This window comes from Anas acuta, chromosome 2 (assembly GCF_963932015.1).
Source record: "Anas acuta chromosome 2, bAnaAcu1.1, whole genome shotgun sequence".
Taxonomy (NCBI): Eukaryota; Metazoa; Chordata; class Aves; order Anseriformes; family Anatidae; genus Anas; species Anas acuta.
The window spans coordinates 46,131,643-46,158,085 of record NC_088980.1 but is presented as its reverse complement, the minus strand read 5'-3'; the positions used below and the strand labels follow the sequence as shown (position 1 = coordinate 46,158,085).

Sequence of the window (26,443 nt, the reverse complement as noted above, 5' to 3'; positions counted from 1 at the left end):
TGGTAGTATAGTTATTTTTTATTTATTTAAAAAAAAAGTCACAACTTTCTTGTATGGAAAAGTGAACTGCAATTTGTGCCTGAACTCCTACCCTAAATGTACCATCGTAAGCACAGTGAAAGTCAACCTTAGTGTACAGCCGTTTCCAGTACAAGGTTTATATTGTCATACCAAGAGCTGAGTTAAAATAGAACAAATAAAAAGACATCCATAAGCATCATATTCTTTCTTCAGATATCAAGAGGTTGTAAGCAAAAGCCTAACCTCTACTACATTTTCATCAGTTTGTCAGAAAGAACATGAACTCAAAGATTTCACCTAAGCAACTGCAGAAACTGAGCTGGAAGAACGAGACAGCCTCAAGTTTCTCTCACAAATGCATTCCTTTTCAAGCAGTGAGAAGAGAGAAGCATTGACCAGATGAACACATAATTGGACTACCCTGATAAAATGTACTGTGGCAATTCAGTTACCTGAGAAAAAAATATATCAGTACCGCAGAAATCTTTTCAAGTTCTCAAATGACATGAAAATACCCCCAGTACACTTTGAAATATGTGATCCCAGTGACCAGCCAGAGATCTAGGAATACACATTTCTGTATTAAAAGCGTTGAACATAAGCAGAAAAATACATTAAACAATTAAAAGGCACTTTTAGCTGGCATGCGTTTTTCGACATGCTACAGAAAACTGCGACAAATATGACATATATAACATCATACTTAAATAAGCCGTGTATTGTGCCTGGACTTCATACTAGTCCAGGCAGTGTAATGGCATAAATTGTTAAATATACAAACTTGACCATATACATAAACTGTGCTGGCATTGCAAATTGACAACACAGGAAGAAATCCGCATTTCTTTTGATGTAAACAGTAAGATTTCTGGTAAAGACACTTTAATTTTAGATGTTATCGCATGCAACACCTTTGGTATATGGCACCTCCGCGCATCATTAGGTAAGAAACAATCACGGTAAAACATTTGGAGAGAAATTCTCAAGTTGCTGAGTCTCATGCTGCTTGCAAAACTGCAAGCATCCTAAGTAACTGCACACCTAGACAAGCCAGATGTTTGTATATAAGTCACCTTAAGTCATATACCCACGGTCCTCTGCATGAAGATGCGACCCTCAAATTTTAAAAGGCACAGAAGCTGAGGGACACACACAAAAATAGAAGCTATTATTTACCTTATTGCAAGAGGTGGTTTTCAAAGGCAGCTAGATGACTGAAGTGTAAGTCCCACTAGAAATCAAGAGTTATCTCCACCATTATTTCAAGACAGTTGTTAAATTCAGACCGATGACCAAAAAACACAAAACGTGGGCCCTTATAATGGATTCACTCATACACTTTACATTTCAGAGAAACTGCCTGCTGGAAACATTATCTATTTTGCTTTACCCCACTTCTTATCCTTATTAAATAACCAAGCATCCCTAACAGATGAAGTGAAATGCATTAGTAAACAGCTGAATGACAGTATTGTCATTTCTCCATCAAATCCTTACTCTTCCTTGGACCACAATGTCAAGATACTAGCAAAACGTGAATGTTACAGGCATCTGAACCAAAGTGCAAATTGTTTTTAAAATTTTTAAACTTTTTTTAAAAAAAAAGCATAAAGAAAAAACATTCTTTGGTATAGGGTCACACAGCTGTTGAAGTATTATAACATCAGTTGAAAATCAGAGAAAAACCCATAACTTTACTTCTGAGCCAGATGAGCCCAAGCTCAAGTATTCACACTGACTTACATGCATGGAACTCTTCCAGACTGCATACGTGGTCTTTCAGTACACTTCCATAACAATCACTATGTTAAATACATTGAATTTTCAAGCCACAAGCTTTGGAAATGACAGTCTGCCCCCCTTTGCTTAGACCTTCGGAAAAGGAACCCACGTGCGTGCAATTTGGAGCTGTCCTGAGCACATGATGTGGCCTATGTCTTCAAAAAGTCACCAGCAAACACTCAGGACAAAGGACTTGTGAGAAAGGAGGAAGTACTGGACAGAAGACTCTCCCCTCTCTATTAGCTGCCACAGTTTTAAGGTGGTACCGTTAAGAATTCGTTCTTCTGAAGTCTTTATTATAAAAAGCAGGAGCATACCTTTGCCACCTATTTCCACAACCAGATGCGTACACATTCCTGGAGTGCTCCACTGTCTGAGTTTACTCCATGTTCACTCTAAAACTGGAAGCTACCAACAGCTGAAGTTAAAAAACAAACAAGGCCAAAACAGTATCAAAACACATTTAAAAATAACACTCCTTTTCTGTTTCCTTTTTTTGTTTGTTTTTCCCCCTAGAACCTTGTCCTTACAGGGTACCTATATTTCCACAGGAAACTGCCATGCCCGGCATAAAATTACTCCCCTAAACCCTCCTGTTCCTTATCCTCTAGGAAGGGCGTACTTGTATCTCCATTATTCTTCTCATTTGTATTATCTCCATTGTCCAGTTCCCCTGATTTCTGATGAGCAAATGTGTAAGAGTCCTGGTCTGTTTCTGCCAGAGGTTCCTCTGTGCTAGGAGAGCGTTTAATGTCTTTTCTGAAAGAGAACGGAGGTGGAGAAGGTGGCAAGCTACCCATGGGCCCATCAAAAGGCCGGTAGACATCAACTTCTGGATTGACTGAGCCATTGGATTCCTTCAACAAGTGCCCATAGACCATAGCATCATCAATAACTGCATAGACGTGAGAATCATTGTTTTTCCTATCTTTCTTGAATAGGCGTTGTTTTCCAGGCATCTGGGTATTGACGTTAGCATTGTATACTCCCACCATGGGATTCTGGCTTTTCTTCTTCCTGTTACAGAGTTGAAGTTGATAGCAGGTCAGGAACAATACATGGCTTAGTGCATATAACTCCAACAACAACAGCTTCTGTTTACCCACCCCAGCTACAGTGTCAGACAGTCTACCTGGATTAAAGGCTATACTAGAGATATTGGGAAAAATAACCGAGTCTGGACTTGTTTTTTTTAACAGAGCAGAAAGGAACTTTAAGCTATTTAGTTATCTGTTGCTGTTCTGCTGGCCCTGAAGTTTGCAAGATTAATTCCAGCAGCCTTCCAAACACAATTGGAACATCCCAATTACGCAGCGCACTGAACCTCTCAATTTCCACAGGCATTACTAGGACCTAAAGACCATCAGACCCCCACAAAACAAGGCTGAGTGCTGCTGAAGGTGAGTAAAAACAGCAGATCCGCTATGAAAGTCAAATGAAGTTTTCCTGGTTTTGGTGCGACTATTCTGAAGGCAGAAAGTCCAAATGCTGAAAAACTGAAGGGCTTTTAAGCTTTTGTTCTTAAAGCCTTTCCTGTGAGACAGAGAATTGTGCCCATAACTGCTCTAATCACCATATTGCACAAATTCATTCCAGCTTTACAGATTCATGACCAAACCACCTGCGTGCCAGCACTGAGCATGAGCATCAGAAACAAAACTATTGATGGCTTCAGACTGTGCTTGCATGAATAAAGCTGTTTGTGTTGGCTTTGCACAATTGAGTTCTCTCCCCAAGGGCTCATCTCATAAAAAAATTTCTCCTGCTTGATGTATAAACTCCAGAAGAAATTGCTGGAGGTTGTGTAGATGAAAGATAGGTCTTAAGATACCTGAGTGAGAGTACAGCTTGTTTAAACAAAGTCTTTTCTAGAGTCACATACAGAGCAACCACATTCATTGTGACTTCCTTTCACATTAATCACTGAGGAAGTCCAACTGATACCTCGCTTCCAGTACAGCCAGAGGCTTGTACCAAAGCAAAGCCGGACAACACACTGGGATTGAAGTACTGTGACCCCAGGAACACTGCTCTACTCTAAAATAATTGGTTTAGAATAAAGCAGTGTTCCTGGAGTTGCACCACTCCAAATAGATTGCTTGTATCATGCTTCAGACCCTTGTTTGAGGGATCTGTGCCAACAACATGAAATGGTGGGCCCAGTTGCTCTCCCACAACACCTTCTTAAACCTGTAGCTACACACATGCTGGATTATTACTTACTTCTTCTTAACACAGCACACAGTGAGTCCAATAGCTGCAAGAACTCCAGCCCCAGCCAGCACAGCAAGTATCACTGCTAGATCTGCAAACAGACAACAAGGTACAAGAACACTGAGCTTTTTCCTAAAAGCTGGTTGCGTTTGAACCCCCTCAACAGTTTTCTATGTGTATCAGTTGCATGCAGAGAAGATGTGCGTGCCTACAGGTAACACAAGCAAATTCCAAGAGGTTGGTGGCCAAGCAATGACAAACTCCTGCTGCTAGCAATGGACCACAGCCACATAAACAGCCAATCAACCCTCCCTCTGCCAGACTGTTAGCCCTTGGTGCAAGAATTCAATACAGCTCATGTGCTGTTAAACTTACCTGCAGCCTCTCAAACTTCTGGCTCAGCATGCAGAAAAGAGAAGAAAGCATGAATACCTGCCTATCTCTCTCCACAGGAAATAGTTACTTTCACCAACTTCCCCTCAATACAATCCTTTCCCCAAAATACAAGAGTTTTATTGACTTGCTTTTCAAAGAGTCATAAAATTGATCAGGGAAGTCCACGTGTGAACAAAGAAAAATGATCTACATTTTAAAAGAAGTATACATTACCAAAAAAAAAAAAAAAAAGAATCTATTTGCTACAGTTTCTGGTCTTGCTGCTGTAGCCCATCCTTCACAGATGATGCAGAAGTGCAAACATGAAGCAAACTTACATGCATCTGAGCAAAGCCTACCACAAAAATGCCTTTCTGTTTTTTAATTATACGTTTCAGAGAGATGAAAATTAACAAGAACGCAGATTTTGCTGTCAGCAGTCAGGACATTCTCCACTAAACAGGGAGACCCACCCCAAGGATTATTTCTTATTCATGTGAAAATAGAATAACTGAACTGCCAACACTAAGTAAAGACTACTTAGATGAATAATGTTGCATAATCAAATTCTAAGCTGTTCACCAGGTCTGTGACCTTGGGACGGAAAAAACATCACTTGATTTTTCTGTACCTGCTGGCTGTAATTCAAAAAGCTAAATTAAATGAAAGCAAAACAAAAAAATAAACATGCAAATAAAAACAAAACCAAACACCCGTTCTCAGTCCCCCTCAGCTATAAAAGTCAAACTTCCACCGCATTAAAAACCTTCCCTTCTCCCCAGTACCTAGAAGTACTCCGTTGTAACTTCCAAAGGGTTTTGATGGGACAGGCATTTCAGAAAGCAGAGATCTCATAAAAGCCAAGGCATGCAGAGCAGCATGCATTATTGTTCCCCCAATGGAAAGAAACGAAACAAGCGTAAAGCAAGCCACGACAAACTCCCAGAACTCACCTATCTGTTTTTCAGCCAAGGTCACCCAGAATTGCACGGTCAGCTGCATATTGTCTACGGGCTTACAGTTGGAGATGTTCACCCAGAAGTTGCGGTGCATGTTTCGGGGCTCAGGCAGGAGCTCATCCTCGCGGCGCACGATTTCCTCTGCCCCCGGTGTCTGCTCCTTTATGTTGACGTAGGCACGCCCCGTCTCGCAGGCGATGCCCATGCGGTCCTTGGAGAAGCCCAGGCGGGCCACTTGCTTGCTGGGCACAATGACGTACCAGGATATGGAGACGTAAGGAGGTAGACCGTAAGGCGAGTTGGGACTCTGCAAGTAAATTTTAGCTTTTGGATCTGGGCTCACAGTGAAAGTACACTCATCTGTAGTGAAGAAAATGAATACAGGAATGAAAACTTACTTAGTTTCAAAACCTTTTTTTAAAAAAGCTTTCTCTTTCATGTAAAATTATCTAGGCTCTCTTCTCTATAACAAAAGAATATCACTTACACCCATACCCATGACCAGCAGAATTTCTACTGTCAAATTACGTCTCAGTACCAACAATACATCTCACCTATCATCTCTTCTATATCAGTAATCATCACAATTCTCATAGATATATCTGCTGAATTTCCCACAACCGTCTGCCAACCATCTGATCACAAAGCTTTTTCCTTCTTCCAGCAAGGAATTACCTCACTGATTTAGATAAATACTGGTCCAAGCAGTAGCTCCTGGTCTAGACTCTAAATACTTGAGCTCTTATTTCTATGTATTCATGTGTTCTAATAAATGTACTGAAATATTTAACAACGGGGAAAAATGTAGAAAACAATACCTTACCTTTAATATGCGGCACAAAAGACATTTTCAGATCCTGATGATTAGAATCATTGAAAAAGCCTTTGCCAAATGTTTTTAAGGAGATGGTGATATTATTCCTCAACTGAATCTTTTCAATGGCTCCACCGGGACAGAAAATTCCAACGTTCAAGTCCACTTCTGGGGTGGCACTAACAATGCTGTAACTGTAGCTCGTGTTACACCTCTGATCTGGAAGGTGCTGCTGCAGTTTCAAGGACGGAGACGTAATTTCTACATTTATCATTTCAGGAGCTATGAGCTTCCAAATAAATTTATGCAGCAGAACTGGCAGTTGGGTAATAGCCTTGGGCACCGAAAGGGCATGGATCTTCTTCTGACACCACCGGAGATCTACACAGCCTGCAATCACAGAAACAAACCACAGGGGTTGTGTTTTCTTTTTCTTACAGAAGAAATACCTAGAAAAAGCAAGTTCTCTGGTGTACTGCAGTATACATATGACAGAGTCCTGTCAGATTTGTATTACAGATTCAGATAAGCATTTAGCTGAGTAGGTGTCCTCTCTTATTAACCGTTACCAAAATATGCACAGTTTGTAGTTTAAGAGATTTCCTTAAAACGACACAGAACACCAATGGAACTGACAAACGTATGCAAAATTCCTCACTCAATAAATTACTTTTGCTACACTATCTGCTTATTGAGACAGTTGCCAACTCGCTAAAGTCCAGATCTATACCTTAAAACTCTTTTTCCAGTATTTGAAAGCATTTGTGACAATCCTGCACCAAAGGGATATCCAAATGGCACAAGACGCATTCCTGATGGCCACTTTGGTCCCACATTTTCACGGGCAGACTTATGGCTCTCCTGTCCTGTTTCCGTATTTTGCAGTTTTCAATAAGAAGATTCTTCCATGCCTTTTGTCATTTCCTTTCGAGGAACAGCCGTACAGTTTCTATTTTTAAAGGTAGGATGCTGCAGTGAGCAACAAGGTCATCTCCACATTCATTGTACCCAGCCATTCAAAGCCAAATTTCCATCCACCCATTATTTAAAGCAAGAGAGGCAAGGTTTGGCTGAGCACTGTGGAAAAAGCAGGTGGAAGCACTTTCTAGGAAACAAGATCGAGCCATTTGTGTCATACTTATGCCCTTTTCAGCTGTGATCCTCAGGTGGGACAAGTCCTTGCAGAGAAAGGAGATCTTGTAGATGGCGCCAGAGGCCAGCGTCAGAACACGGTCGCAGGTGCGAGGATCCTTGCAGATCAGGCACATCGGCTCAGACATGAGCGGGACTCGGCTGGGCCAGCCTTCAAAGTGGATCGTTACCGTCATGTTCCGCTCCTTGCTCAGGTCAACCAAATGGGTGACATCTGCAACGAAAAGCAAACATCTCAGAGCAATTACTGGCAAGTCAGCGTGGTGTGAAGCAGAATTTCCTCCATCTCTTCTCACACCATTACACAAGCAGCTGTTAAAGCTATTTCTACATTAGCTAAGAAAACATTACTTTTTTCCACCAGTGAAATAAAAACTCAAATAATATCGTATTACTCCAAGAAGTTTGAGCCTTTCTACACACAAACCCCGCTTCCCTACCACTTTTCAGCCATAACAGGATACCCTATGCTAGTTCCTTTTGAACAGGTAAGGTTACAATGCAAATAGTTCACCGGGAAGCTCAGCTGACTACGTTGGATTTGTTTTCCCTGATATGTTCCTTGTATTCCTATCAGAGTCAGTTTTACTGGTGACACAACTGCTGATCATAAACAAGTGTCTCGGTTCTCAAATGCTGAATTCAATGCAAGATCTCTACCTCCAAAAACTATTTTTGGGGGTTTATTTAGTGTTGTTTTTTTTTTTTTTTTTAAGAGCCAAGATGAAAAAAATTGCCCAAAAGCAGCAATTAGTACATCTGCCTGTCCAGAGTCAAGTTAAAGATTAAGCTAATTTAAACACAAGCACCAATATGGTTCAAAAGGGAAAAAAACAGTGAAGTGTTCTACTTCAGCAGAAGTGCTGATGGTCACTATGAAGGTCACCGAAGCCTTCAAAGACAATTCCCCAAAGCCTTTTTCTGTTTGGCAGTTAAAAACACACTGAGATGCCTCAAATTAACAAAAAGTCTGTTGCGGGAAGGCCTGCATCATTCCTGACAGCCTCTCTTGATCAGCTTGGAAAGATCTGCTCAAGGAGGCACCTCCCCAGCCATTTAAGAAGCTTCTCAAACACCTGGGAGTATAGGACATTCACAGGGAGCATACTCCACAAATTTTAACATCAGTTAATAGCAGGATGCTCAGCCTTCACAGAATAGCAAATACTCCAGAGATAAATTTGTCTGCACTCCCAAAAGCTATAGCACAGGTAAGGCCAAAGTGTCTTGATATTTTCATCACTGACCCCATGAAGGCAACAGGACAGAACCCTGGAAACCACTTCCAAACATGTGAAGGGCTAGAAGGTGATCAGGACCTTCCCTACAAAGGGAAAAACACGCTTGAAAAACCTGACACCCCTCTCGAATGACAGGGCTGGCCTGAGGTGAGGCAAGAGCAGCGGGTGCTCCCAGACACACTGATAAGTATAAGCGAGATAAGTGGACAGCGAGGTGGACTCGAACTGGCTCAACTGCTGACCTCGAAAGGCTCGTGATCAGCAGCTCAAAGTCCATCTGGAGGACGGTCAGAGTTCTACACCATGGGCTGATACTGAGGCCAAAGCTGCCCGATGTTTTCTTTATTGACTGACGAGAGGACAGAGCACACCCTCACAACGAGTTAGCACAGGCAGGAGGACTCAGGGCAGGCCATCTGGAAAGCAGCTTTGCAGAAAGATCTGGAGGTCCTGGTGGATTTCATGCTGGATTTAAGCTGAGCCAAATGAACACCGCAGTCAGAAGACCTGTTTCTGTCTGTCCTCCCCCCATTCTCAGCTATGCCTTCCAACCCTTGCCTTGGGCTGGCACTGCCTGCTGCGCGTCTTCCTGATAAACTGGGTGGAGGGCGCATCCAGAGGAGCCAGCCCTGCTTTGAAAAACACTGATCTGGCTTTCTGATCAATGCCTGGGGAGAACTGGGATCCTGACGCCTTCCTGAATGCTCTTGCTGGATGGCAATCCGGTCACAGAGCTTCTGTTGGGCCTGTTGCTGGCGCACCACCGCCCCAACTCCTGTCCTGCAGCACACGGGTGTGTGAAGACATCAGGACCCTCACACCGTGACTGCCAACAAATTCAGAGCACAGGGATGGAGGCTGGCTGACTTCAAAAGGGCAGCCAGTGCCCCCAGGGGAAAAAGGGTTGTACTTGCAGTGCTTCAGCCAGAACTGGGAGTTGCAGTGCAAAATAGCCTTGATCTAAATCCTCTGGACAAGCTGAAGGAACTGAAATCCACATTAGTCAAATGCTGCATTTTGCTGGGGCTGGCTGGGCCTGCACGTTTATAACACAGTTATTTGTTCATTGGATAGGGGCTGCCATATTCCTATTACTTAGCAAGGCAGCTTTTGAGCTCTGCCAACAAGAGGTCAATTCACATTAGCATCACCCAGATGAAAGTCTCCATTTTCCCATTCCCAGGTCTCTAAGCTTCCTAGAAAGTGAGTTTACACAATGCCAGTCTTACTAAATAGTAATCTGAGTTAACATGCACAAGGAGAAGACAAATATTTCAAGTTCAGTTTCTAACCCCCCAAATCTGTATGTAATCACTCTGATGATACGCTTCAGCTATACACTGATTTAAGCTACAATTAAATCATTTTGGTAAAGATCCCACATGAGGAATATCCATTTTAGTTTTCTTTGGTTCAGCTGCAGGCCCAGGGCTTAGTCATCTTGTTATGTTCCGTTTTAACTAATTCCTCAAAACACCTCTATTACAAGGAAAAAACAGATCAGCCAAAAATGAGATGAAGAAGTGAGACCCTAAAGTGGTTTTGCAGAAGGGAGAGGAATCCAAAGGGATAGTTTCATGCACGGTTTGATGTACATTTTAGATTTCATGACAGACAAGCAACTCTGCCTTTCCACAGCACCCTCAACCTTCCTTACACATGTATCCCTTGGATATCTCCATGAGTTTTGTTAACTTCAGTGGAAGAGAATGACAGCTATGATAAAAGTAAAGCTGGCACATACAGCCCGTGCAAGAAGCGAGCCCAGGACTGGAGCCTACCTCTTTTTCTGTTCCAATTCTTGCACGCTTGAAGTACTGAGAACAGCTTGTGAGAATGTGATATTGTAAATCAAACTCCCATGTGTTGTCTCTGCTTCTAGGCAAGGCTGGAATTTGAACCTTTGCTTGAAATGAGTGATGTCATTCCCGAGGCACCTAGCAGCCTCTCCTCTACATACCTGCAGTCACATCAAAATGCTTCACCTAGACAAGATTACTTATCATGTGTATATACAGCATACAATTTCAAAGCCACTGCAACACACTTTCTTATCCTACAGGCTCTAAAATTGGGGCCTTTCTTGCCTCCCTGAGAACAGCCACTGTTCAGGGATTATCCTACATCAAAAACATGCAGGTGGCCTCTCATTCCTCCACCATTTCACTGCTGCAATCCTGAGAAGTCTGAAGCAAGAATAAAAAGGTGCCCAGATCTCCAAAAACAAACCAATCATTTCTGTTTGTGTTTTCCAGTGAAGATCAGCAAATCCCCACTCATCAGGATAGTTCTATGGATAAAAAACTTCTATTTTATCCTTTCTCTGAACCAGTTTTCCCAACTTTTCACATTCCATCACTTTCCCAGTTTCTTATTTGTGGAGACTTCAGAAAATTCTTGAATGGATTAATAAAAATAAAGTTCTGAAATCACAAAACAAGCAAGATATTCTTCTCTTCAGGCTCTTACAACACGATTTCCTTCCAGATGGCCCACTTCAGGCTTCACTCCTGATACGGTGCCTTACTGTAGTGTTTATGTATGCTCCATAGGACCAACTCCTGCACAACAATCTGAGAATGGATGTATTAAAGGGGAAAACTTTCCAGCTAAGTACAGTTTACTGCTGAATTCCTCTTACCAATTTTGCCTAACCAAGGCTTCAAAAGAGCTGTCTTCCATCACACGCTACCTGGGCAGCTACAGAAAAGTCAGAACAGTGGTAAGCAGGGATGACAAACACCTTTTCCCACATAAGATAACAGCAGTTGTAAATACTCAAAACATCTGGAAGAGGGAGGGGAAGGAACAGAGGAAAAACATATGACTATTGTTGTAGCCTTGTTCACAACTCATAACTATCATGTGGAGTGACACACATCAGATCCACACGGCACTCTTATGCACTGTTATGCTGTTAACAACATGTCTCTGATACCAAAGAAAGGACAGAGTAAATATATACACACACACACTTGTATTACCAGCTGTAATTCCTATTTTCAGCTATGGATCATAAAGGCTTTAAGGAAGAAAAAAAAAGAGGGGTGAATAAAATAGCTTTTTCCTGTATGGGAAATCACAGCATACAAAAAGGTACGAGGTCAGGTGGAAATCTGCAAGTCTTTGCCACAACCAAGAACAGAACCTAAGATTTTCACCACAGGGCTATTCAGTCTTCAGCTTGGTTCAGATTTTTCATCTGAATTCAGATTCAGAGGTTTTCAAGCAGCTAAACACAGTCAAGATTAGGTCGAGAAGTGATTTTGATTGGAAAATAGCTGTGTTTTCCTCTTATTTAATGACAAGCACCACAGACAGCTGTGGAATACCAAAAGGTTTGGGAAGCTTTGAGAATATGCAGATATTGATATATTTTTTTTAATAAGAACCATGTTTAACTTGCACACTACAGACAAGTTTTTTTTTTTTAAATAAAAATTTCAATACCATCCTGAGGGCTGAATTTGAATCTTTGATGGAACTTACATAACTAAAATCACTCATATAATCCTAAGAAATCTCTAGAGAAACCACTGCTCTTTCGTAAATCCAAGTGGTTTATTACTTGCATTTCATTAAATAAACGTCAACCTGTTTTTTTATTATTATTTTTAGGTAATTATAATTTTGTCTACTGGTCATAAATATATTAAAATATATTTTAATATATAAATATATTAAAAATAATATAAATAATATTAAAATATATTTATGATTTTTTTTTCCTCCAAAAAGTAGAACAGAGAGATAAAGCTGATTAACTAAATACAATATTTTCACTCTGTCTGGCTTCCAAGATGCAACATGTGATTTGTTTAACAACAATTTCAGGAGGAGTTGTTGTTCATGAATGGAGCCAGATCAGACAGACAAAGAACAGAGGATGGAAGTGGTGAGATGGTACAACCCTTCAGCACTCAGAACACACAGTGACACATAAGCTTGGACAATTTAATCAAACACTAAGGTTCTTGCATGATAATTGGATTGGATCCCCACAGAGAGAATACAGGCTCAAGAAAATGCTGCCCCATGCTTACATTTATTGTAGTGTGCAAGATCCAATACCACAGATATTAAAGGTATTTTCAATTACATGATGTATACCTTTGGAAGAGGAAAGGAACCTCCATTTACACTATAAAGTATAACATCTACAGTGGTATTTTTACTCAATTACAAACTGGCTTTGTTGCAATTTGCATCTGCAGAAGGAAAGAGAAATGCACAGAGAGACAGAAGAGGCAAACCAGTACTTACTCTCATCAATCTGAGGATGCTGAACGACGACTTGGAAGAGCAAGCGGAGGATGCCTGGGTTCTGAGCGTCCTGATCACAGCCCTGCAGGGACAGGTTGAAACTGCCAGCAATATTGGCAGGCTGGCTGTCACTCAGCTTAAACACCTCTGGGTTACTGACGGAGCCAGGAAGGTAATACTCCACTCTCTCCTCCTTCCTCTCGCAGTTGGAGAGGCTGTAGTTGTGGAAAAACACACTTGCTCTCAAGTTGGAAGGAACCACGAACTGCCACGTCATGAGCTCATCTTCTGGAAAGCCCAAGGGATAGTTTGGGGACATCAGTGTGATGGAAGACTCCCTGTTCAAAATGGATTCAATAATGCATAACCCTAAAATGAGAGAAACAAGTCACGCAAAAGCATTAGAAATTAGAAAAGACACACCAGCATATGTAGCACTGCAGCAGCAGAGCATTTTATCTGACAGTGAACTCACCCATTCCAGTTACAGGTTAGCTTATTGCAAAACCATCAGACTAGAACGTATACTTGAGCTGATACTATTGTCTTCAATTACAGAAAGGGAAAAGGATATGCTAGCACTGTATTTGCAGTGCAGCGGGTCTACCTGTCAAGCACATGGACAGGCCTATACTTTTCAGAAAGGAAATTCCTACTTCTTGTCCTGGCTTTATGAGAGCAGATACACAGCCTGACAACTGCATCTGTTAATACCAGTTCACCAGATTTCACAAAACAAAAGATTAGAGCTTTTAAATCAGCACGCAGCTCTCCGTCCAAAAACCTCAGAGATCTAACAAAAGCACACCAGGACAGAGCCTCAAATGTGCATGATAAAACAAGAAGGTGAGGCATGGAGATCGTGTAACACGCCTTGTACTTGGATGAGTCTCGGCACTTGGCAGAGTGAAGTTATGTACACAGAGATTACAGCCCCACTCTAGGATGCCAGCAACGATGAGCAACTGTGAGGAGTGCCATGCCTCTCACCTTCCCGAACGTTTCAGCAGTGCCATGCAAGAGAAGGGGTGACAAATCTCCTTTTTTAGCCACTGTGGAAGAAGCCTTCTAGAGAGATGAACTTAGATCAGGTTCCATCTATAGCTGGTGGCAATAATTGCACAATTCAAGTAAAGAGCAAGAAAATCTCTGAAAGGGGGGTTTGTCTTGAGATCACAAACTAACTCACTGACTGCTATACACATTTCAGGTATTTTAAGAAGATTATTTTATGCTACTGCACAGGTTGAAACAGATATCTGCAGTTAAGCACACAGACTCATGTGCCTTCCAGGCATTGCTTCCCCTTTTCCCACCTTCCTCTCCTGCAGAGAAACATTTGTTTGAGACTCAAACAAGTTAAGGAAGCTTTATTTCAAACTAAAGAAACACAACTATACCCTGCAACCAGCAAATAAGTCTTCTGGCTCACTCTAATTATGCTAGCTAGTCTCATCCAGATAAAAACTTAAACATACCTGTTAAAACTTAAAAATAAGAAAACAAGTTTAAAGAGACTGAAAAATGAGTAACATGCACCAAAAGCAGCAACACAACAGCTTGCATGATGATTAGGTTGACCAATCAAACAAAGATATTTTGACCCTAGAAGAGGGATACCTGCTGAACTGACAACCAAATACCACCACCACATAGAAAAGAGGATTGCATGGGGAAGGTAACAGTGGATGACAGATTACTCCACACTTACGTTTTATGGAAGACCTGTTTGCGATGCTAAAGCCTGAGGTGGTGAGAGCAGAGTTCCACGGGAGGTGCAGAGACATGACAACTCCTCCCAGCAGTTTGACGCGAGACACTGAACCATTTCTGCAGAAGGTGCCAATGTTAACTGTGGCTGTATCTATGCAGCTGTTGATGTTGTAGCTAACTAAATCCGGACACGACTCCCCTGGCTGAATCTGTCTTAACCACGGGGTAGCAAATTTCAGTTCAAGTCCAGCCTTTGTACTCGCCTTCACGTCCCAGATGAAAGTCCTGTTAAGGCGAGGTAGTCCTGGTGGGTAAAGATGAACATCTCCGAAGGGACATGGGCCTGATACACAGTCTAAATGCAGAGAGAAAACAGCCATGACATACTACAGAAAGCCTTCAAGTAAGTGAGGAATTTGCCACCTTCCCCTTAATTGCTTTTTTAATTTTTAGTTTTTACATTGCACTTCTTAACTTCTACTCTATATAGATCAGAAGACACTCCCATAACATGGTTAAATGCTATCTTTAAACTGGACTCTTATCCCTTAGGGCAGACAGGATAAACCTGCTTCTAGGGACAAGCCAGGGTGACTAATAGGAGGTATTGTCTGTAGTATTTCTGCATTGTTTGATGAGGAATTTAGAAGGTACATAGTGAATAGGGTATGTGAACAGGGCAGCAAATGGACAGAAGGGAGAAATTCAATATTAAGAAAGCTGAAAATCATGGATCGAGAGAACCAATTTTATGCTATCTCACTCAGAATTGTCACGTGATGCCTGTTAAAAAATTAAGATTTCCACTGCTTTCTGCAAACCACCCCTTCATTTCATTGGTACCCTGATGAGCAACCTGGGGTCCAGATTTTGCAGAAGTGATGAGTAACAACTGCCAATGAAATATTCTAGGGAAAACCTACAGAACTTTTCCCTGAAAAAGCCAGCTTATTGGTGTTTCAAGCTGGATATCAAAAATAAGTATTTTATTCCCAGGCTTAAATGAATTAAAAATACCACAACTGTATCTCACACACATACCATGAAATATCATGAATATTGCTATTTGCATGAACCATATGAATAAAACTCCAAAATACGAGAACTGTCTTTATAACAGGACTTGAACCCAAAAATAATGAAGATACAGCCAAAAACTGACTGCCAAATGAAATTTGGGATCTAGCTGAGAAATAGTATGTGTTCATACCATTAAAGAGTACCTTACCACATGTGCACAAGCTAAAGATAATGTTCAAAGCAAAAGATAATGTTCAAAGCAAATGAAAGTTTAGTTCTAACACCCCAAAATTTTCAGCTTCTTGACATCAGTAGCATTCATTTAATATACGGAAACACAGGCACATCTCAGTGTTTCTGCTGTCCTTATAGACACAGTCAAGCTGTTCAATGATTACGATGCGTGACATATTGTTACCAATGCTCAGAGGCTTTTGGCAGGTAAAAAGTCCCTTTGGTAGGGTCATAAATTGCAGGAGAAAGGATAGCAGAAAGCAGCTAACACAAACTCTCATTTAATTGTTTTTTTTTGTTGTTTTTTTTTGTTTTTTGTTTTTTGTTTTTTTGTTGTTGTTGTTGTTGTTTTTTTTTTAAAAAGCTGAGTTACATTCATTCTGCCAGACATAAAAACAGTCTTCTTTTAACTTGTGTAGTTTCAGTAATTCGAGGATATTTATTAGCATCCAAAGATGACTTCTTACCTAAGATTATGGGAGATACCTTGATATAGTAATAGGGAAAAAAAAAAAAAAAAAGGTATGTGGTTTTACAGGAAGAAAACTGCCATGAGGGGAAGAAATAGAAACATGCATCTTACCAATATTCTTCTGAATTTCCATGATGAAATATTTCTCTGGAGTACTACAAGTGAAGGTAAAAGTCACAGTCTCCCCAGGTCTTATACGCAGGCTTGAACTGAAGGTATTTTTTACACTAATTTGACAGCCCGATGAAACACCAGCTTTCAATTTAATTGTAACTGTGACGTTGTCCGCCGCACGAAGAGAGATTGTAAATGAACCTAAAGAAAAAAAAATGAAAAGGTGCTGTGTTACTAGTAGGTAAAAGCATCACCTGCCTCTCCACACATCCCTAGAGGTGCCATGTTTTCAGAGGGAACATTTGTGCCTGTCCCAAAGCTCTTAAGCATTGAATCTCCAGAAAATACCTGCAGCTCTCCCAGCCCAGCACAGATGATGCAGAGATCCACTTGCCGCCTGTGCTCAGAGAGAGGGATAAATGCAGTTTGTGGAGGACCACTTCTGCTTCAGTTCACTGGTGTTGTGGATTTTGCATTAAAGCAGCAGCTCGGCTACTCCTTTCAAATTTATGTCATCCAGACTTGGACTTTCAGTCTGTTATGCCCATCATACGGCCTGCTTGGCTTCTGAAGGTCCCTACAAAGTTGGGTACACAACACACTGGAAATGCTCCAGCTTTGCCAGCATCGAAGTCTCATGGTTAGGGAAAGCAGGGCAGAAGGTGGTCAAAATGACACCCGGTCATGGCTCTGTTTGAGTTTTGGAGGTCTTGGGCCTCTTCTAGACTTGTAGGTTTTTCTGCGCAACCTTGAGGCCAGGCCCCGGAAACAGCCCGCCTTATTCGCTGCCAGGATCAAAGGCTTCAAACAAAAACCTCAAACACCGAGAGGCCAAATTTCTACACATACTCGCAATGACTAATTTATCATCCCTCTATACCATTAGTGAAAAATTGGGTCACTTATTAACTTCCCTACGGCTTTTAAGCTGGCTGACGGCTTACACCGAACTCCCCAGCCAAAGATAAGAACCTGTGACGTTTGCGTTTCTGCTTTAGAAATGTTTCCAAGAGATTTTCAGTCTGGGTTTTCCTGACAGGGAGAGGCAAAAAAGATGACCACGTACAAAGGAGAAGGGTTTGTGCTGAAGGCTGCCACGACAGGCTGGATAAACCACGGGCACTGCCGTGCTCTTGAGCCAAAGTCCTGGAGCAGGTAGGGAGGGCCAAATTGGCTCCTCCTGGGCTGCAGGTCACCCTGTCACACACACAGATATTTCCTCCACATCCCATCCATGTGAGGACACTCCAAACACACAGGGAGCAATCACAAGGGAAGCTTCGCAGGAGTGGGGAGAAGAAACCAGCAAAGTCAGCAGCGAGGGCTGTGCCACCGTGTTTGTCAAGGCAAAGCAGTTCCCAGAACAGAAAGCAAAACTATTTCCAGGCTAGTCCTGAGCTGTTTTTCCATACTACAGTACATTTGTTTGCATTTAGTGCACAAAATATGCTTTAACCACGATGGTTTTTTTTGTTTGTTTTTGTTTTTTTACATTTATGCCACCCAGATACGTAGTGCTAATAGCTTAATACCAATAATAAATACCTACAGACAAAAGAGAGACTCCTCTCTTGCATACAGCTGTCACACTCACCTATTGTTTTTATAAACATTGCTGAAAAGTCTGTTCCTCACTTCCTTGACAAGCAGCTACCTCTTCTCTTTCCCCCACCCCTGAAACACCACAACTACCTGGCCAGCCTGGCAGGACTGAAACTATCCAGCCTGTCTGCACTGAACGCTCCCGTGTGGCTCTAAGGTCATTTTTAGTCACAAAACTAGGCTCAAGCTCTCAATATTTTGAATACTGGTTTGAAATAAGTGAGTACGGCCCTCCTGCTATGGTTAAAGAAAAGCAGCATCTTTGCCCGTCCCTGAGAGACCTGACTTCTGCTCCCTGGTAATTTTGCCCCAAGTGCTGCAATGATCAATACACCAGCAGCTAAACGCATCGCTGCAGGCGATAAGAGTGCAGGTCACACACCCGATTAGGCTCAGCGAAGCTACCTGCTGGAAACACACACAGGGGCAGGCACCGAGTTAGGTCGCGGCATAAACAGCTGGTGAAAATGAAGGTCCACAGATAATCATTGCTGTCAGAGAAATAACAGCACAGCGCCATAGGTCAGCAGCAGTCAGCTGCTGGTGATGCACTAAGCTAGATTAAGCTATCAACTCTCATTTTTGTAAGAAAACTGGGAAAAAAAGAACCATGCCCAAAGGAAATACATCCAGCAATCCCAAAGGCACTAATAATGAATGATTAAATGGCTAAAAAGCAAAAAAAAAATAAAAATAAAATATAACCACCTACATGCAACAGAATAGAGACAACTTAAAAACCATCTTTACTGCAGAGCTTTTATAAGCATCAGCGAATCTCCTCGTGACTCACGCTGATCTGTCTTTGCCTATGATTCCCACCACATGCCTTTTATTTAGACTAACAGTAACCATCCACATTTCTCGTAACGAAGGAATTTCCGTGCCTCGTCAGTGCTGCACAGAGATGACACACAGGATATTCGAAGGAAGAAGGAGAAGCATTACTGACGCTGGATCTGCGCTGTCTAAACAACGGAGAAATAGCTGGGCTGGAAACGTCAGCGGTGAAGTCCTGAGCTGGCCTGGATGGAGGTGGTTCACAGACTGGCTCTTCTCATCCCAAAATATTTTCCTTGACGTGATTACAGCTCTGCATCCTTCCTTGACCATTTCTTCAGCTGCCCCAACCTTGACCCGCATTTTCCCTGCTGCAATCGTATTTCATTACTGCTCACCCTCATTTAAGGCTGCTTCCCCACAACCATCTCACCACCACATCCTTTAGCACTCAGTGATGCTCTTCTCTCCGCAAAACACACCTCAACCAGCTTGTTCTCCACAGCACGATTTTCCCAACGCTTTCTTCAACTTTATTGCTCGGAGCCTCTCCAACCTGACTTTGAAACAAACCATGTAGTGTAAAACAAGGGAGATTATTCCAGGGAATTCAGCCCAAATGCCTGACACTGATCCCCTACTATTTAATTAAGCATTCTCACACGGATATTTCTTCCTGTGCAAGATGGGCGTGTGAAGCAGAAGGTAGCTGGAGGGTGGCGGAGGCGGTGGCGCTTACAGAGAGCATGCGTGTGTGCGTACAAGGAAAAGACTTGGCAGGACAGGGGTTTATGGCTACGCACAGCTCCTTGCTAAACAAAATAGGGGAACAGAGTCCAACCAGCATTCACCCATTTTGGCCGAGTGACTGGATTTTATTGCAGCAATTTATCCACAAGGATGATTGTTGCATGTGACTTCGCTGGATGGATCAAAACTCAAAGAAAAAGAAAAGACAGACCAAGAAACCTGCCTTATTGACTCTTTGCCAACTTGAGCCCTGCTGTTCAGTTCATCCCCAGCACCCACTGCCACTCCTCCGGCGATGCCCATCCAAGATCCCCTTCTCATTCTGCAAGCCCTTAACAGCGTTAGCCAGGGCCCCACACACTGTTTATAACACTCTTCTCAGCTCCTAAACAGAGCTGTAAGCAGCAAACGGAGATCGCTATCACAATCATAAATTACAGCCAACCCTGTCGGCTGCCCAAGTCCTTTCTGCTGAAGGCTTTCTAAAGCAAACGGGAATTTTGTTTACGCTTAAAATGCAAACTAACTACTCTGCTGATTGCTTAACGACTTCCCATCTTCCAGCGCCACGGGATGAGGTCCGTGTTTTGTGAAATGATTATTTCCAGAAAATTACAGCCTCAAATCTGCAGAGCTTCTGCACGCTTCGGGACGGATGCTGCTGACGACTGTCATCCCAGGGTAAGCACCCAGGAGATGGCACCCGATTCCTCAGCCACCACACCAGGGTCCCCTCATCTTCACCCAAGGTTTATACCCATGGGCAGGGGGGCGAGATGTTGTGCTCCCCACTCTCCTCCCAGCAGAATCTGTGCAGGGGAGCGGTGGCATGAGCCACCACGGCCGGCGAGGCTGCTCACTCAAAGGCAGTTAATTCATCAGGTTAATTTGCAATGCCTCCCAGGCATGAAGTACCTTGATCTCAAAAAATAACTAAGTAATTACTCAAGTTTCAGTCATTCTACCCCCTCTCCCCTAGAACCTTTCCAGAAAGTGAATTAAGACACTCATAAGTCATGTGTGAAAGACATTTTCACAAAAAGCTTTTTCAACAAAAGTGGGGGGAAAAAAAAAAGACACTTTGGGACTTGGCATGGTTATTTGTGATTACAGAAGGGAGAGTGTTGACTGTGGGCTTTTTCCTTTTTCCATTACTTGACTTCTGTTGATGTAGGAAGTGGAGCTCAGCAAATGGGATTTGTAAACTGCCAGCCCATGTACAATGTACAAAGTGTAAGAGGCACGGGTCTGTACAACCCAAGGAAACACCACACTGGCAGGAGAACCACAAAGACAATGTGCAAGTCACTGCAGGAGCCTCCCTCGATCAAAGGGATGTTTGCTTACACGGCTTATCCCCAGGTTGATGTGAGCCAGCGAGAGGACAGCATCTCGGAGCATGCCTGTGCAGCTCTTCAGTCTTGGCTCTGGTTAGCCACGGTGGAGGAGCGCATTTCACAACCAGCAGTCCCTCCCACGCCAAACATCCTGCCGACAGCTCTTCGTCTCTCCTTTCTGAGGAACTTCGCATCACCCATTTCCACACTTGGCACTTTGCCCATCTTCACACGCTGATCTCTCGGTTCCACCCATGAATCCCGAACAGCCGGGGCCAACTCCAAAATGCTGGCACGATCGTACCCCTCGAAACAAGCCCTCGGTCTGACAGAGTGGCCACGTTTCCTTTGTACCCTCAAAAATCAAGAAGCACAGCTTTTTGCACATCCACCAGAATTTATGGCACGTTTCTTCAGCTGCCTCCCATCAATGCCATCCACACTGGCCAGGTTCAGCCAGCCCTCGCCTCTGCCATCAGCTAATAAAGAAGCAGAAGATTTTGCCCTGGTACAGCCAGCAGCTGCCTAAGGGCAGCACAACCTCCTTTCCTTTGCATCCTAGTGACCCAAGTGGGTCCCGAACAGCAGCAGCCTGCACGTTCACACCTCCATTGTGCCAGAGAAGTTTTTGAGCCAAGGGGTAATGCCCAGGCTCCACTGGGCACCCGAGACCTACTAAAATATTCACCAGGTGCTCCTCAGGAATCAGTGGTGGTTTGGCTCCAACCCGGGCAGCAAATCCTCCTGTGCTGCTGCAGGTGCGTTCTCCCCTCCAGAGCTAAGGTTTGGTCACTGTAATACCAGAGGCAAAATAATAATAATAATAATCCTACCCTCAGCTGGGCACAGGTCTATAAATTATAGAAATCAGTTGAGAATGTGTAATTGTACAAAGATTTTCATGGAAGCTTAGGAAAAGCGTTAGGTCAGAGGTTGGACTCGATGATCTTGAGGTCTCTTCCAACCTAGAAATTCTGTGATTCTGTGTGAAAAGGACACAGGCTGAGCCATGCAAGGAGCTCTCAGCTCACCATCCAGCTACAGGATGCACAATCTGAACACAGGGATACAACTTCTCACCCAAAATGCAATTCTGTCACTCCCCAGGACCCGGAGAAGGCCGTATTTTACCTCAATTTCAATAAACAAGGTTTGTTTGTTTTTTTCCCCTCCTCTCCCAGTCGTTCTCCTTGCACTTGCTCTTCTGAGTAGACACAGTTATAATTAAGTCATTAACTAACTGCGGATCCAGCGGAGATGCCATCTGTCTGCCAACGCACGGGGGAAATGCAGCGCACAGAATACACAGAAACCCTCCTAACGAGGCAATGCAGCACCTAGCCTGGCGGGGATTTCACTTCTCGGGTGTGACAGAGACGAGTAAAGCCCCATAAATTTTATTTAGAACCATTTCAAGGCCAGATACTTTAAATAACAGAGCACAGAAAGACGAAAACAAGCTCCAAGAATGAAGAACAAAGCTGCTAGAAAACAAAAATCAAATCAACAAGGAGAAACTGATGAAAAAGAAGAAGGAAAAAAGCTTTCCATCTATCACTTACACTGTTTTGCAACCACACTGTTCCTGCCACAGGTCCCAAAGTTTACTGCTGCCAAACATCCTCCTGGTGCCCTCCTTCCAGAGGTTAGCTTTTGCCTCATGGCTGCAGCAGTCAACACAGGTAAAGGCCAAAGCATCTTGCCTTTGTTCTCAGCAAAGAACAGCTCCTTGCGCTATTTCTGATATGAAATATTTTTGTAATAAAGTAAGTGAAAAGTTGCTCAGCCTTCTCCTGAGGTTTATTAGATGTGAATCCAAAACTTATCTAAAATACGTATACATATATTCCTGGTGAAAATTTAAGCTAGTACAACCAGAACTGGGTATAACCATACACATATTTCTAGAGAGTAAAAACTAAGCGCTTGGGACTGATAAGGATACGAGACAAGCAAAAACCACTACAACCACATACTCATGTGCATCAGTTGTGGTCTTAAAAGGAGAGATCTCGATCCAACAAGCAACGCAGCAATTCGGAATGGAAATAACCCAGCTCGCAGGGCCTTTCAAAGGGAGCACGAAGGGGCTGGTTGTTTATATTCTGTCAGTGCTAAATCAGAACACCATAAATATGTCCGATAACAGCTTGCTTTTCTAAAAGCAGCAGCTTTTATTTAGATTCATGCATGACTTGAATTAGTCATTTGGGAAGAAAAAGGTACCTGGAGGGCAGAGCAAGAAACAATGCATTTTTATCCATAAATTCACTTATTACAGCAAAGACGCTTGAAACACAAATCCAGAAATACATATCATTTAAGGATACTTTAAATCTGAAATATCTGTTTTATAGTCTTCATAAAAGTATGATTAACTTCATTACTACTGCTTCAGAGACATATTTTAACTAGGAAACACATTTTAAAAGGTCAGGTATGTAATACTTCATTCGCACTCCCACATCTACACACAGCGACTGCACCAAATACTTTCCTCTAGTTTTCCACCTAGAAGTTAACCAACGTTTTATTTAACAATTTACATTATGCCTGAAGTTGCATCCGAAGAAAAACCACAGACGCATCTGAAGACAACGTGACTGGTCATGGTTGACGTGCATGTTCCTACAGGAAGTAACAACAGCACCACGTGGGCTGGGAAATGTTGGAGGGAGGAGAAAAGAAGGGATTTCTCTGAGGATGACGAGAAACAGCTGTAAAGATGCGTGCACCAAGACTCGTAGCTGTCCCACCAGGGCACAAGAGAAGATGCACGTACCTCAATGTCACCTGGCGTGTGGTTTTGTGCACAGAGCCCATGCCTGCACGCAGTGGCAGAGCCAGCACCACTGTCAGCACCGGGACAAAGGGAACTCCTTAAAAATTACACAACACGTAAAGATGCAGGGGGAAAAATTAACTTCAAGTATCTTAGGTTTTCAGGACGAACCTTTGCTAAGGGAAACGTTTCAGCTTCAGTTTTGGTTGCGTAATGACAGGAGTAACTCCCAGCATGAAGAACACGCCAGGCATGCAAGATGTGCTCACCAAACCTGGCAAGGCGCGGTTCCCCTCCTGCCCCGCTCGCACCACGCCACCCTCCAACCCACCGTGCTGCCGAGACTCAGGCAGCAAACCATCGGCTCTTCCAGCAGTCTTATCTGCACTTCTACTAGCTTTGGTTTCACCAGTTACTGACCAGAGCTAGCACCTAACACACACAAAGCAGATTTGCTTGGCTTTCCAGGGAACGCACCGCTCTCACCACCACCACCACCCAGCCTCCTCATGCTATACCCAACCAAAAACTAACAGCATGGGCTCAGCTCTGTGCTGCCTCCAACATGAGCTTTCGTTCTTGCATAAAGCAAGTACTAACTTGATTTTTTAAAAACGGGAACCGCATCCATGTGTGCTGAATTCAAGTTTGGATGTTTTAAACGTGATGGAGGGGAAGAAGCTGGAGCAGATAATGACAACAAGCAATAAAACCAAAGACAATGGCTCAAACAGAGCTGTAGCACATCTCAAAAGCAAGCCCAGGAAGTTTAATGTGAGGCATCAAGGTTTATGGGGAAAAAAGAAACAAAAGATTTTGATAAGATGGTTTGACCAGAGAATGAGGAATTATGTATGAATGGACAGCATAAGGGTAGTTCAGAGGGAGAATATCATTAGTAGGCTGCTCTGTTTCCCTCTGAATGCCTAGATATGAGAAAAGATATAGTTGTGATTTTTTTCATTTGCTACTTCAGCAATGAAAGATCTTTAGAAAGTCTGGCTCCTCTCCTTCTAGCACAGATCCACCTCTGGGCTTTTAAAGTTTCTTCTCTCTGCAAACAACGCACAACCAAGCATGGCACAATGCTCTTCCTTTATCCTTTGAAGACAGGACAGCTGTCATTAATTTCACTTAGAAGAAAGGCATTAAATGTTTTACTTTAAACTTTTAGACTACGCAGCTTGAAACTTAACCTCAGAGCTGTCCAATTTCGCAGCGAACACTTAGACTGCGTTGCTTACAACGATGGCTGTGAGCCACACACCAGCACAGCGAGTGCAGCCAGAAGTAACAGAAGCGTTAGAGGTCCGACTCGCGGCAGGCTCCTCGGGTTGTTCGTAGTCACAGCACGTACCTCGGTGTTTATTTTGTATGGAGTCATACTTCCAGGGTCCTGAACAGGGCCCGTGGATATAAGACAGACCAGCTGGATTTGAGGATGAGCACGAACCTCCTAACTCACACCCTGCCTTTTTGGCAACCAAGCGGCTTTCTGAAACGGAGGAAAACCCCAGGAACCATCTTCGCGTTCCCAATGGGAACTCTTGTAGGGATGTGCCCACGGGCAGTGGGATTTCAGGGCGCCTCCAGGAAGCTGGAGCAGCGCACGGCTGAGCTTGGGGCGAGCTGCGCCCCTCTCGCCCCAGGGACCCCAGCCGTGCTCCCCGTGCTGCTCCCATAAAAGCTTTCTTTTTTTTTCCCACCTGGAAACTTCCCGGCACCGCTCACCCCGCAGCAGCTCCTTACAGGTAACACAGCTTCCCCTTCCCTATCCCGTCCCTTCCCGTCCCGGAGCCCCTACCTTGCCGCCGGGGGGGCTGCGCCGAGGCGGCGAGGAGGGCGGCGAGGAGCGCGGCCAGCGCCCGGCCCCCCGCCATCTCCTGAGGCGGGCGCCGGCTCCCTCAGCTCTTCCGCCTCGGCACCTGGAGCTGGAGGCGGCGGGGCGCAGGTGGGGCCCGGCGGCCACTCCTCTTCCTGCCCGGCCTCCCCGGGAGCCGCCAGGGCTGGTCGTGGAGCCACAGAGCCGGAGGAGAAGGAGAGGGGGCGGGCGGACCCACCGAGCGACCTCCGCCCCGGACGCCTCCCACCAGAGCGGGTCGCCCAAAGCCCCATCCAGCCTGGCCGCGGGCACCTCCAGGGATGGGGCGTCCGCGGCTTCTGTGGCAACCCAGTGCCTCAGCACCCTTGCAATAAAGGATTTCTTCCTGATATCGAATCTACATCTACCCTATCTAAGTTTAAAGCCACTACCCCTCGTCCTATCACTACACTCCCTGACAGAGTCCCTCCCCAGCTGTCCTGCAGCCCCCCCCTTAAGATACTGGAAGGCTGCTCTAAGGTCTCCCTGGAGCCTTCTCCAGGCTGAACAACCCCAACTCCCTCACCTTATTTTCACAGGAGACGAGCTCCAGCCCTCTGGGCATCCTCATAGCCTCATACCCTCCTCTGGACTCTCTCCAGCAGGTCCACACCTTTCTTGCGCTTTTCTTCTCTTCACACCTTTCTTCTTTTGATGCAGCCCAGGACATGGTTGGCTTTCTGGGCTGCAAGCACACATTGCTGCCTCACATTGAGCTTCTCATCAACCAACACCCCCAAGCTCTTCCCCTCAGGGCTGCTCTCAATCCGTTCTCCACCCAGCCCCTATTAGTCCCTGGGATTGCCTCGACCCATGTGCAGGACCCTTCACTCAGCCTTGTTGAACCTCGTGAGGTTCGCACAGGGCCACCTCTCAAGCCTGCCCAGGTCCCTCTGGATAACCCCAGCATATCGACCACACCACACAGCTTGGTGTTGCCCACAGACTTGGATGAGT

At 43.9% G+C, this 26,443-nt stretch overlaps 1 protein-coding gene across 2 annotated transcripts; it reads right to left on the bottom strand.

Moving 5' to 3' along the window:
* On the bottom strand, window positions 1–25,829 carry CDCP1 (CUB domain containing protein 1). Of its 2 annotated transcripts, XM_068674588.1 has the most exons (10): window positions 25,430–25,829; window positions 20,854–20,933; window positions 16,372–16,575; window positions 14,533–14,889; window positions 12,822–13,190; window positions 7,304–7,531; window positions 6,175–6,555; window positions 5,346–5,711; window positions 4,027–4,108; window positions 1–2,820 (listed from the first exon to the last, which is right to left on the bottom strand). In XM_068674588.1, exons 1-10 carry the CDS (start codon window positions 25,738–25,740, stop codon window positions 2,379–2,381), a joined length of 2,820 nt encoding a protein of 939 aa, XP_068530689.1. In that variant the 5' UTR covers window positions 25,741–25,829; the 3' UTR covers window positions 1–2,378. The 2 variants fall into 2 exon arrangements, with proteins under 2 accessions (XP_068530689.1, XP_068530688.1); XM_068674587.1 differs by lacking the exon at window positions 20,854–20,933 and having other exon boundaries at window positions 25,430–25,651.
* Between the last annotated feature and the right edge of the window lie 614 nt (window positions 25,830–26,443).

What these genes read in the sequence shown, in the direction of transcription:
- CDCP1 (XM_068674588.1), bottom strand. Translation starts at nt 25,740, where the DNA reads ATGGGGCTTTGGGCGACCCGCTCTGGTGGGAGGCGTCCGGGGCGGAGG. An exon ending in TCAACCTGGGGATAAGCCGT is followed by an intron (nt 16,576 to 20,853) that starts GTAAGCAAACAT and finishes TTTTTTCTTTAG; the next exon opens with GTTCATTTACAATCTCTCTT. An exon ending in CTTGGCTGAAAAACAGATAG is followed by an intron (nt 4,109 to 5,345) that starts GTGAGTTCTGGG and finishes GTCTGTTTGCAG; the next exon opens with ATCTAGCAGTGATACTTGCT.